The sequence below is a fragment of the Rattus norvegicus genome, chromosome 1, assembly GCF_036323735.1.
Source record: "Rattus norvegicus strain BN/NHsdMcwi chromosome 1, GRCr8, whole genome shotgun sequence".
NCBI lineage: Eukaryota > Metazoa > Chordata > Mammalia > Rodentia > Muridae > Rattus > Rattus norvegicus.
The window spans coordinates 94,969,358-94,981,120 of record NC_086019.1 but is presented as its reverse complement, the minus strand read 5'-3'; the positions used below and the strand labels follow the sequence as shown (position 1 = coordinate 94,981,120).

The following is an 11,763-nucleotide window of genomic DNA, read 5'->3' as shown; positions in this document are numbered from 1 at the left end:
AATGTAGTGTTTTATTAGTTTGTCTCTCTTTCTCTCGGACAGCATCTGGATACGCAGCACAGACTGGCCTGCAACTAAAGATGTCCAAGTTCTGGGATTACAGTCTAACTCCTATCATCCTCCATTCAACCGGATGTAGCTCGAAGGCTGGGATCTCACGGAACAGCGACTGAGCTTGTGAGACAGTGGGTTTCACCTCTCTAACCTTCAGAGGTTAACTGATATAGGGTTGATCCTCTGCTCAGGTCGATGTGCACAACGCGATCCGTGGAAAGGGCTGAATCAACTGCAGCTAATGTTGCAATGCTTCCTTTCAACCCTTGGAGGGCTTTTACATTTGTGGGTACTGAGCCAGGGTTGTGGGCTGCTTTATTATTAGCATTAGTATTGTTTGTTTGTATGTATGTATGTATGTATGTATGTATGTATGTATGTATGTACGCACACACGTACATATGTATGTAGGATACTCATCCTGCTCATCCCCCTCTCCTCCCTGCAGTTTCTCCGTAGGCCTAGAGATAGAAGTATGCCTAGCCGAGAAAAACTGCGGGCTCCCCGCCTCCGGCCCGCTGATCAATCAACAGCGAGAGCAGAGTTGGGGCCAATCAAAAGCGGCAGCGGCAGATCAAGGCCTGCCTCTTTGAGAGCGCCCTCGTGTCTCATTGGTTGTGGCTCAGGGCCAGCCAATGAGCGGTGCCACCGCTGGCTGGGACCAGAACTGGTTTGTGCAAGGTGTCTCCCTGGCCGAGATCCAGGAACTACTTGATCCTGGGCGCTGCTGTGTTACTCAGTGGCTGCTGGCTCAGCAGGCTGTCAAGTCCTGGAGAATTAGAAGTGCTTTATTCAATAGAATAGAAGTGTTTATCCAAACAGGCCAATCATGACGGGTCAAGGCACCGCTACCTACACCCATGGCTGGGGCTGGTGTCCTTCCTGCTGGGATACTTTCTGGTGAGGGTGAGGCGGGCTAGTCAAGCATGCAGTCCGTGATGGTTTACGAAAAGAGCCTCAGGAACGGGGGCTTTCCAATACCTGTCGCTGACTTTTGCGGCCCCTCCGATATAGTGTGGTGACCCCTACATTCTCTTCTTACTCCTCCCACTTTGTGTCTAGACAAAGCAGATACCTTCAAGGGCCTAACGTGCCGTTGAGTGCTATCGCACCTTCAAAATTGCCTAGGCTTGTTAGATAGGTGGCTTGGTGGTTAAGAGTGTAGTGTACTTTCTTTCAGACCCAATTTGGTTCCAGCACTCATGTCAGGCATTTCATAACTGCTTGTAACGCCAGCTCCAGTGGATCTAACACCTGTCTTCTAAGGGCACCTTCTTGCCCTGAGGGAGAGAGATAGGGTTGAGGGAGGGAGGGGGAGAGGGAGAGAGGAAGGAAGAGAGGGAGAGAGTGTCTCACGTAGCCCTGGATGGTCTGATGGTCTGATGGTCTGGCACTCTGTCTCCAGAGTGTCTTTGTCGTCTTCTTCTTCTTCTTCTTCTTCTTCTTCTTCTTCTTCTTCTTCTTCTTCTTCTTCTTCTTCTTCTTCTTCTTCTTCTTCTTCTTCTTCTTCTTCTTCTTCTTCTTCTTCTTCTTCTTCTTCTTCTTCTTCTTCTTTTCTTCTTCTTCTTCTTCTTCTTCTTCTTCTTCTTCTTCTTCTTCTTCTTCTTCTTCTTCTTCTTCTTCTTCTTCTTCTTCTTCTTCTTCTCCTTCTCCTTCTCCTTCTCCTTCTCCTTCTCCTCCTCCTCCTCCTCCTCCTCCTCCTCCTCCTCCTCCTTCTCCTCTCCCTCTCCCTCTCCCTCTCCCTCTCCCTCTCCCTCTCCCCTCTCCCTCTCCCCTCTCCCCTCTCCCCTCTCCCCTCTCCCTCCTTCCTCTTCCTCTCCCTCCTCCTCCCTCTCCCTCTCCCCCTTCCCCTCCCCCTCCTCTATCTTGTTTTGGACCCTTTATTTTCAGGCAAAAATTTATGCTACAAACTGGGCATGAGCAGTAACATACCCTTTCCAAATGAGTAGCCTCCCTAATAAATTCCTTATCCTTCTTTTGATGGAGAACATTCCCTTAGAATTATTCTCCTCGTCTGCTGCAGAAAATAAAACCTTTTCCGTTCTTTATGTCCAGCTATATTTATTTGGACTTTGCATTCATCAAGACATAAACTCCTTGTGTTCAGTTACTTCTTCTCAATAGATTGTTAATTTCCGCAATTAGGAATTGTAGGGGGTTAAGAAGAAAGCTTGAATTTTCAGATTGGAGATGCTCAAATAGCAAGGAAAGACGGTAGTTTCTTTAAGTTCGTGTTGAAGGAGTCTTCGAAGTCTTTAACCATGATAGAAATGTGAGTAGAGAGGGCAGAAATGGGCAAAATTCATAGCCAATGAACCCTGTTGGCTGGCTACATGGCAACATGGCATCTCACCTTCACGCCTTGCGGCTTACACATCTTCAGGCCAATCAGACTCAAGGTGCGAGTTCCACAGCCAATCAGCTGCAAGGAGAAGCCAGTTGCTTCCCTGGCTGGTCAGCACCAAACAGGCACCAATAAGAAAAGCGCAGGGCCAGCGCTGCAGCCAATCAGCGTCCGCCTCAGGATTAGAGGCTATGCACGCGCTAGCCTCGAGCTCCTGGGTTTGCGTTGATCCCCACTTTCTAACGGCCACTCTTGCCTGAGCTGTCCTCAAAGTGGTTGAGGTTGATGTGGAAGGAGACCAAACTGGTGAGTGCTACGGCTTTTCTTCCTTTTTTTCTTTGATATTGGGCCTAGACCAGAGAATGCTAGGGCAGAGGAAGGGGTGTCCTCGAGGGACATCGTCGAGGATCAGAAGAGAGTGTTAATGACTTTAAGTCGTGTGTTTCTTGGTCGTTTTGGGGCCCAGGTTGGACAGGAGAGACTGTATGCTCTCTGATTTTGTTATGGTCTCGGAGGGCAGCTTATGCTGAGGTGGAAAAGCTACCAGCACTGCCTGGCTCAGGCAACTGGAGGGAGAGGCTTGTGGTTCACTGGTGTGCACGTGTTGACGAGTTTTCTGGGGTCTTTGGACCCAGCTTGGACTGGAGTGAATGTTCATGAGGTTGAAAACGCACTATCAATGTCCGTTTTTCCAGGCCACATAGATGGTTGGTTTCCCGACTTGACATTGAAGTGCTACAGCACTGGATCCAGAGTGGACAATGTGACCAGTGGTTCTCTGGAAGTTCTGGGAGAAAGCCTCGAAATCCCAGCCAAACCTATATAGCCCAATAGGAATTGATACTTCCTGATTGGATCATTGGCTTTTCAAAATGTGGGGGTGCCCAAACCTTCCCATGCTCCTAAGTATAGAGCAGGCACACAGTTGTGCTGTCCTATGGAGAGAGCTGTGTGAGATCCTCTGTGCTTTGGGGAAACGTCTTCACTGTGATCTTTTAAATTGTTAATTTTGGTTGCGACAGGGACTTGCTGAGTACTTCTAGTCTGTTCCTGGTCTGGTGATCTTCCTGCCTCAGCTTCTGGTGATGGAATTAGAGCCTGCATTCCATTCCAGGGTCACTGGGTCTTTTGTTGTTGTTGTTTTAACTTGTGGGGCAGTGTGTGGATACCTAATTTCACTTGACTGTTTAGTAGTGTTAAGGTCTTCAGAATACTTCAGGGTACATCCAGAATGTAGATATGAAAGACAGTCCCATGATTGGGCTTCCATGGTCTGTTTGCTCTTGAAAATCACTAGGAAATGTGTGTGAGTGTATGAGTGTGTGTGTGTGTGTGTGTGTGTGTGTGTGTGTGTGTGTGTGTGAGTGTGGTGTGTGTGTGCATTCTGTGGGATTCATTTTATTTATTCATAGGTGAAATGATATGGGTGTCTGAAATGTTCAATGTAAAAGGGCTCCTATGTCTGGATGGTGAGGTCCTGAGGGGCTAAAAACCATTGGAATAGAGCAGATCTTACTCCATTTTATGTACGGATTCTGGGCGAGACCACAAATTATCCATTTAACCCGTGCTTGCTGTAGGTCTCATACACTGACCTGCACATCCATCCCCAGTGAATACAGGACCTCAAGTGTGTGTATCTGTTTACAGATAGTCCACTCTCATGGGTGGACAGTTGAGGTCTATCTGGACTTAATGTGTGGGCTCAGCATCATTTGGTCCAGTAAACTCTGGACTCTGGATTCCCAGAATATAGTCTGTGTGTGTCTATGTATGTATGAGTGTGTGTATGTGTGTGAATGAGTGTGTGTATGTAGTGGGGTTCTCTCAGCACCCAAGTGGGTACTTCCTTGATGCTCTGGGACTCTTCAGCCCACAAGGAGGAACATAGGTCCAAGGAGGCCAAGGTGGGGCCCTATGCTTGGGTTTAGGTAAATAGTGATATTTAATACTCGTCTTGAAGCAGCCCCCATAAAGTGGCTAAGGATTTGGGGAGAGTTCAGCCCCATAATAAGACCTCAGAAGGGAGTGTGAAGATGTCGGTACCTAAGCTTTCTGACAGCTAGCCCAGTTCCTTTGTCAGCTACTCCACAAAAAGTGAGCGCTCCCGGTTCAGCTCCCTCAGGTACTGAGTATATGTTGTTCTTGAGTTAAACCGAGTGCTGGTATTTTTTTTTTCTTTTATTATTTATTCCCATGCGCTGGGTTAAGGGAAGAAAGGAATTCACCAGATGCATCTGTCTGCTCTGGTATGCGTGGGATGTACTTGACTCCAGTGCACAGCTCAGAAGTTCCTCTCAGATTTGGAGAATTGGTCTTAACACATGTAAATACTGTGGCCAGTGGGCCTTCATTTGGGGAAAAATGTGCTCTTGGGAAGCTGTTTTGTTCTAACTTTTTTTTCTAAATTGAATTTTGTTCAGCTTGGCTTGGAGAGTGGACTCAGTATTTAAAACACTTGGGAAAAGGGAGAGGGGTAGTGGTTCACACGTGCAGTCAGAACTCTTGGGATGGGAGGATTGACAGGAGACCAGCCTGGGCAGTCTGATAGACAGTGAGATCCTACCTCAAAACCAAAAAGGGTGAGGGGAGATGAGAGAGCGTTTTTCATAAAGCAGCCACTCTTGGCATGCTGTGATAGTGTGAGCTCAGTCCCCGTTACATTAAGCTGTGTTCTGCATTTCAGTCTAAGCTTTGATTTTACACCGGGGCCGTGTGCACTGAGCACTAAGCACATTGTCCCTTTATTGTTTCAGTGCTCAATCCTACTGGCAGGAATAAAATGTCAGACCTCAAGTTTAACTCGGTAATACAGGAATTAAAGAGATCAGAGAAAGCTGGGGATGATGGCTCATTCCTAGAACCCCCAGCATTTGGAATGCTTCGGCAGGAGGGGTTGCATGAGTTTGAGGTCAGCCTGGGCTATAGACCTTATCTCAAAGAACAATGACAAACTAACAAAACAGTAAGGTGATCGCCCCTCCCTTTCCCACACATTTCTCTTCCACTCCTATGTACAAATCTATGCACTTTAGCTTCTGTCTGGACACAGGGTGTGTCCTAATCCCTAATCCCTGAGTTCTAGACTCCACGCTGGGAGATGATGCCGTCTGCAAGCCTGGGAAGCAGGAAAGGGGGGCATTTTTGTTGTTTCAGACAGGGTCTCATTATGTTGTTCAGGTTGTCTTCAAACTCACAATCCTCCTGCCTTAGCCTCCTGAGTGCTAGTGCCACTTTTCTCAGAGAGGGAGACACATTATAAACTGAGGCCAGATGCAGCAGGTTAGTTTGTTTGGGAAAGGATTGAACTTGAAATCACCCTTCATAAGGAGTTTATTAGGATACTGAACTTGCTACCCTGAGGGTGTGATTGGGTCTTGCAGTGGGAGAGCGTCACAGGAGATGTAGCGTCATAGTATCGGCAGAATGAAGGGTGTTTAATGAAGGGAAAGCCTTCCTTCAAATCCTAGAGAGGTCCCTCCTTAGGAGAGAGGCTCCATGTACCACATAATTGGGGTCCTGAGGAAAAGGCTTCTGATCCTAGAGCATTTTCACACTTGTCTAGGCTTTTAAATAAGGTACCAGGAAGTTCTATACCATGTGGTTTAGTCTAGCGTGGTCTAGGACTCCTGGCAGCACATGGAGCCAGGTATTAGATGGAACCATGACCTAATCTTGCGGTTGCAAAGGGAGAGGGTCTGCAAGGCCATAGCGCAGCAGGGCTTCTTAACTCCATCCCAGAGAGGCAGTGGGAGAGCAGCAGGGGGATGTGGCTAAATGTCGGAGAGATAAAGGCAACTACAGGGCCTGGGATCTGACAATAAGAGTCCCTGTTCTTGCAAGTTGGATCTGTTTCTCTTGTCATTGCTTAATGCCAAGTGTCTGCGATTGCTCTTCCATGGCTATAGGAAGAGGCCAGGGAAATCGCCAGCATAAGGGCTCAGGTGCAAAGGGCCCTGAAAAATACCTCGAAGGGCCCTCTTTCTAAGGGATAGCCTTACTATGGGAAGACACCAAGTGGGCGGCAAGATGGGGTTTCCTAGTCTTTGGGGCCTTTTGTTTACTCAGTGGGGAACCCCCTGGCTCTTTTCTCACTTAGTGCCCTGAAAACCTCCTGTCAGTCCTCACAGACTACCTTTGGGTGGCCCCAGTTCTTGGTGGTCCGTGGGTAAAGCATACTAAGGGGGCAGCTGAGTCACTGGCAGCAGAAGGGAGGGGCTTCCTCCATTGGGTGATGCAGCTGCTGTCAGCCCCCTGTGCCTTCCCTTCTACAACTGTGGCTTTGCCCCACTTCTTGTTTTTTGTGCTGGAGGAAGGTTTGTATTTGTTTGCATGTCTATTAGACATGGAGTAGTAGTGTTTAGTGTGTCTTTTACATAGCAGTATCTAGTATGATCCTGAGTGTGTGATGTTAGGAACTAGGAAGCCCAGAAGTGGAAAATATTTGACGTTCAGAGGGGCAGATGAACCCAGGGTGCCATTTGCATTTTCCCTTTCGCTCTGACTCCTCTTCCCCTGTCTCCACCCTACTAACCCTTCACCAGCCTCACCCACAGACACACCCTATCTGATCTAGGAGGGTGACACCTGCCTGCACCCAAGTTAGCATAGGAGAGAAGGCATCCTAGGTCTAGAGGGAGAGTAATAGGAGGCTGGGCTGAGCACCTTGGAATCCTGGAGCCAAGAAAGAAAAGCAGATCTGACTGTCAGTTACTGGCTCTAGGAGAGGCCAGAGCTAGGGAGAAAACTCTGAGCTGATTCTGGTCCCATAGCAGCCTAGCCAAGGTCTGGCTTGTTTCTCCTCTCATTATTTACTCTGTCTGTATGACACATTAGACATCTGCCACAAATGCATCAGACTGATAGAATGGTTAAAAAAAAAAAAAGGAAAGGAAGAAACAAACGACTCTGAAAGGCTTTTTTATCCCTTCCTCAGATTAAAGAGTACCAAAGTTGGGTGTGGTGGCACTGGCTGAGACAGGATGATAGAGATGTCAAGACCAGTTTGAGCTACAAAGGAAGAAGGCATGAGAGAGAGAGAGACAGAGAGAGATAGAGAGAAACAGAAACACACACACACACACACACACACACACACACACACACACACACACACACACGCTAAAGGTGTCAGAAGAGGTGGAAATCTCCAGGGACCTTGACCCCTTGAGCAGAAAATGAAAGAAACCCTTGGTTTTGATTTCAGAGAAATGTCATTTGTCATCAGCCCAGGAAAAGGAGATTTTTCTCTTCGAAGACCACCACAGGCTTCCTGGGGTTGCCCCCTCACAGTCTGCTGGGAGGATCTGAGTCACCCACAACTAGTCTTTGCTGTGGTCCAGGGGACAAGGGTCAGTCTCATAGAGTAAGTGAGGCTTGGTGTACTAAGCCAGGGGAAAGGGGAGAGGCCTGGCCTTTCATCTCCCTTCTGCTTCAAATTCTGTGTTTCTGTCCTTATACTTCTGAGGTATCAGAAATGGTCTCCAGCTACTCCAGGCCATAGCCACCTCTAAGACGCAGAACTAATAGTAGCTAAATGCTGTGTTGTACTCACACACCACTTCCTCATGCGTGGTGCTTCATCTTCACCCCCACCTCTGAAGGAGCCCATGATACTCGATGCATGAGGTGACTGAGGGACGGACGATTTGCCCAAGGTGACTCAACAAGGAAATGGCAGAGATGAGGCTCAGACTCTGACTATCCCAAAGTCCCTGTCACCACAGGTCCACATCTTTGACTCTAAGGAACTCACAGGTGAATTAGGCTGAGGAGGCAAGGCATCCTGGGTTGTTAAAAGTAGATCTGTAGTCTCTCTCATAGGTCTTCAGCAGAGACAGAGTAAAGCCACACCCCTCTGAGGGACTGTGGCAGACTGATACTTGGGATGACTGAGGACAGGGGTGGGGCTAGCTGGGGGTAGGTGGGCAGGAGCCCCAAGAGCAGTAGAGAGCATGCGGTGCTCCGAGGCAGCTACAGAGGTGAGTTACTGTCTCTCCCCATATGAGGTTTTCCTCCATTCTAACCTTCTTTCTGTCCACTCCCTGCCAACCTGCATCCCTCACCCCACGGTGTCCAAGTACTTCCTCTCTCCCCCTTCCCCACCATGATGCTTACTCATGAAGGGTCTGCACAGGGCTAGGCCTGCTAGATGCTAAGGTTCTCAGGCTATCTCTTTCTGTCTCGGGCTCCAGTATTCTGGGTGGCCTCTGTCATGATGGTTTTGATGTGTGATTAAAGTATTGATTTGTTGGTCAGGTTCTGGGTCTTTGTTTTTTTGACTTATGAAAACCAGAACTCAAACCCTCTTTATGCTCATTGTGAGAGGAAATAGCTGAGAGGAAATAGCTTCCCCTTCTCCAGTCTCCCTTTCCTTTCTTTCACTTCCTCGGGCCTCAAAGCCTTCTTTCTCTAAAACTCTTCTCTAAAGTCCTCTCCTTAACTCACTGGATGGCAAACTCTGCTCTTCTCTGACTCCTTCCTTCTCTGAGGATGTGTTCTAGAAGCTTCGGTCTTGCAGAGACAATTGCATGACACCCTAGAGTCTGCTCTCATGCCATGTGACCTGTCTTGATGCCTTCTCTGGTTTTCTGGGCTCATGTTGGGGGAGGACCCAAAGGCTTTCTGAGCTCTCTCATGAGGTCACATCTTACTCCATTCATAAATGCCAGGTTTTATGCACAGAGAGGAAAAGGCCAGGCTGCTCAGAGGCTCTCCCTGTAAAAGAGCCTGAGGAAGCCAAAACCTTCCTTAAGCCGGGAGGGAGTTTGCTAACTATACCAGCCCTAAATCACTACTTGAGTCCTCTGCTAACTGCCTGGCTGCTGCTCTTCAGGCTCCAAAGCTGACCCCTGGCCCAGTGTGCATTCGCTAGTGTGGCATCCCCACAGCTGGCCTTTGGCTTAGTTGATTGGATTCATTCAGGACAGACGGCACCAATCTGAGCTCAGACACTCACTGTCTCTCCCTTCCCCTCCACAGGCCTGAGAGTATGCGGTTTCTCCCTTCCCTTTCTGCCATGGATCTCCCATTGTGGCTTTCCTCTCAGAGCCTGTGAAACTGGTAGTTTAGCCAGGAACAATGCCCCAGACCCCCACAAGACTAATCAGCCCCTATGGCTCTGATAGGTTGGTACAGCTGGCTGCTAGGCTCAGGCCAGCACTGTGCGATACCTTGATCACTGTAGGGGGCCAGGAGTTCCTGGCTCACAGCCTAGTGCTGGCAGGTGCAAGCCCAAGGCTGGGTTGCAGGGGCCGGTGGGCTCTGGTTGAAGGCATCAGCCCTTCCACCTTTGCTCAGCTTCTGACCTTTGTGTATGGCGAGAGTGTAGAGCTACAGCCTGGGGAGCTGGGGAACCTGGAAGAGGCAGCCCGAGCCTTGGGGGTACAGGCCTTGGAAGAGGCGTGCAAGAGAGCTCAAGCGGCCAAGAACCACGAAGCTGGGCTGGATCCAGGATGGAAGGGGCACCAGCAGTCAGAGTTCATGAGGAGTTCTGAGAGAGGCCTGGGGGCTCCTGCAGAGAGACAGACGCCAGAGGAGGAGTCTAGTAGTGAGAGAGAACAGGAGACGCCAGAGGAGCACAAAGCACCCGGAGAGAGCCCTGAGATGGCAGGAGGAAGAGCTAGGATGAGGGGCTCAGAGGAGGCACTCAGTCCAGCCTCCATGGGCTACAGGGGAGCAGAAACGAAGCAAGCAGAGGTCATGCGAGGTAGAGCGAGTCACAGGGGCTCTGAGGAGAGTCTTCGTGGGTGCTCTAGTCCCCTTTCCCCACCAGGTTCCCTCCTAACTAGCCTCATTCCCAGGCCCTGGTGGGCTGAAGCCCCTTGGTTGGGGGAGGGCCAACCTGCCCTATGGAGCATCTTGTTGTGGCCGTCCAGATATGGCGCTCCTTTCTCCCATAGTACCCCCATCACTGCGGCCTGGCAGGTCTGGCCTCAAGATCAGAGGTGAGTGAAGGGCATCTAGGAGGACATCTAGGCAGGGAGGGAGTGGCTCCGGAAGGCAGCAGTGATGGGTGGAAGGGCACCACAGATCTTAGGTTCATTATACATTTCCTGAGTTGGAGACAACAGAATATTCTCTCGTCACAAGAGAGGCTACAGTTGGTTAGGTTCTTAGGCTTTGCCACGGCTGTAATTCTTCTCCACTCAGGATCCCACTGACCTTGAACCACTGCAAAGGTCTCTGGAGTGAGAATCAGCTGGCTTCCTCTAGCCCCACTCCAGGTAAGCCCCTCACTATCCCACACAGGGCTTCTGCCCAGCGGCTGGGCTCCAGGAGTACAGCCTTAGCAGGGCCCCAACTTCTCTGTTTCCAGGATCTTTTCCTCAGGGCACTGAAAAACTCAGCCCTTGGGAGGCAGAAGAGTCTGGGCAAGGGTACACAGGTAAGTAGAGTGAGAACTGCAGCCTCCCTCACCAAAGCTCTTAATTCCTTGTATTGATTCAGACACATGGATTGTGGGTTGTGCCATTCCTCTGTCCACACAGGCACTCTGGCAACCTGTGTGAGTCAAGAACGCAGGTTGAACTGCCCATCTCACCAGCACCCTCCTTTACCCTCTCCTGCTCGCTCTCGGCCCTATTCTTGCTCTGTCTGTGGAAAGAGGTTTTCACTCAAGCATCAGATGGAGACACATTACCGAGTCCACACAGGTATGGGCATCCTGCCCAGTGTGAATTTGTCTTTTTTGTTTCCATCGCTGGTCTGCCAGCTCCTCCCTTGCCCTATATTGCTCGACGCACCCCTTGCTTGGGCAACCCTCGCCCATTTCTTCCTTCTCTGGCTTTCTCTTCCACCTGTAGGAGAGAAGCCCTTCTCCTGTAGCCTCTGTCCTCAGCGCTCCCGGGATTTCTCTGCCATGACCAAGCACCTGAGGACACATGGGGCTGCTCCCTATCGCTGCCCTCTGTGCAGGGCTGGCTGTCCTAGCCTGGCCTCTATGCAGGCGCACATGCGTGGCCACTCGCCCAGCCGGCTGCCGCCGGGATGGACCATACGCTCCACCTTCCTCTACTCTTCCTCGAGGCCGACACGGGCCTCCATCTCTCCTGGTAGTCCTACATCCTCTGCTGCCACCTGACCGGGTGTTGGTAGCTTCTCTAGCTTGACAAGAGTCCAACCAAATAATGAAAGGCAGGAGGGCTCAGCCGGCCCTGTCGCTAGGGCGACCTGGCAAATTTAACCGCAGAAGAGCTGCGGGACAGGAGCTACGAACCCTCTCCGGATGAACGAGTTGCAGAAGCCTCGGCCAGCTGGAGAGTCCGAGTTGAGGACAAGTAACCTGGTGAAGATTAACTGGAGACTGTCAATGTTATCGCTATAATAAAGTTTTCGTGCTCTCCAGTCAGGATGAGTCCAGACTT

The 11,763-nt window shown here is 50.0% G+C and overlaps 1 protein-coding gene across 6 annotated transcripts; it reads left to right on the top strand.

Annotated features, from left to right (window-relative positions):
• The first annotated feature begins 2,567 nt into the window (after positions 1-2,567).
• Positions 2,568-11,747, top strand: Zbtb32 (zinc finger and BTB domain containing 32). Of its 6 annotated transcripts, XM_063274403.1 has the most exons (7): positions 2,640-2,704; positions 9,380-9,525; positions 10,173-10,344; positions 10,550-10,623; positions 10,716-10,784; positions 10,888-11,052; positions 11,203-11,747. In XM_063274403.1, the coding sequence occupies exons 2-7, from the start codon at positions 9,513-9,515 to the stop codon at positions 11,478-11,480; spliced, it is 771 nt and encodes a 256-aa protein (XP_063130473.1). In that variant the 5' UTR covers positions 2,640-2,704; positions 9,380-9,512; the 3' UTR covers positions 11,481-11,747. The 6 variants fall into 6 exon arrangements, with proteins under 6 accessions (XP_017445223.1, XP_017445225.1, XP_063130473.1 ...); XM_017589734.3 differs by having other exon boundaries at positions 2,568-2,704; positions 9,380-10,344; XM_017589736.3 differs by lacking the exons at positions 9,380-9,525; positions 10,173-10,344 and adding an exon at positions 7,605-7,763 and having other exon boundaries at positions 2,589-2,704.
• Positions 11,748-11,763: the final 16 nt, after the last annotated feature.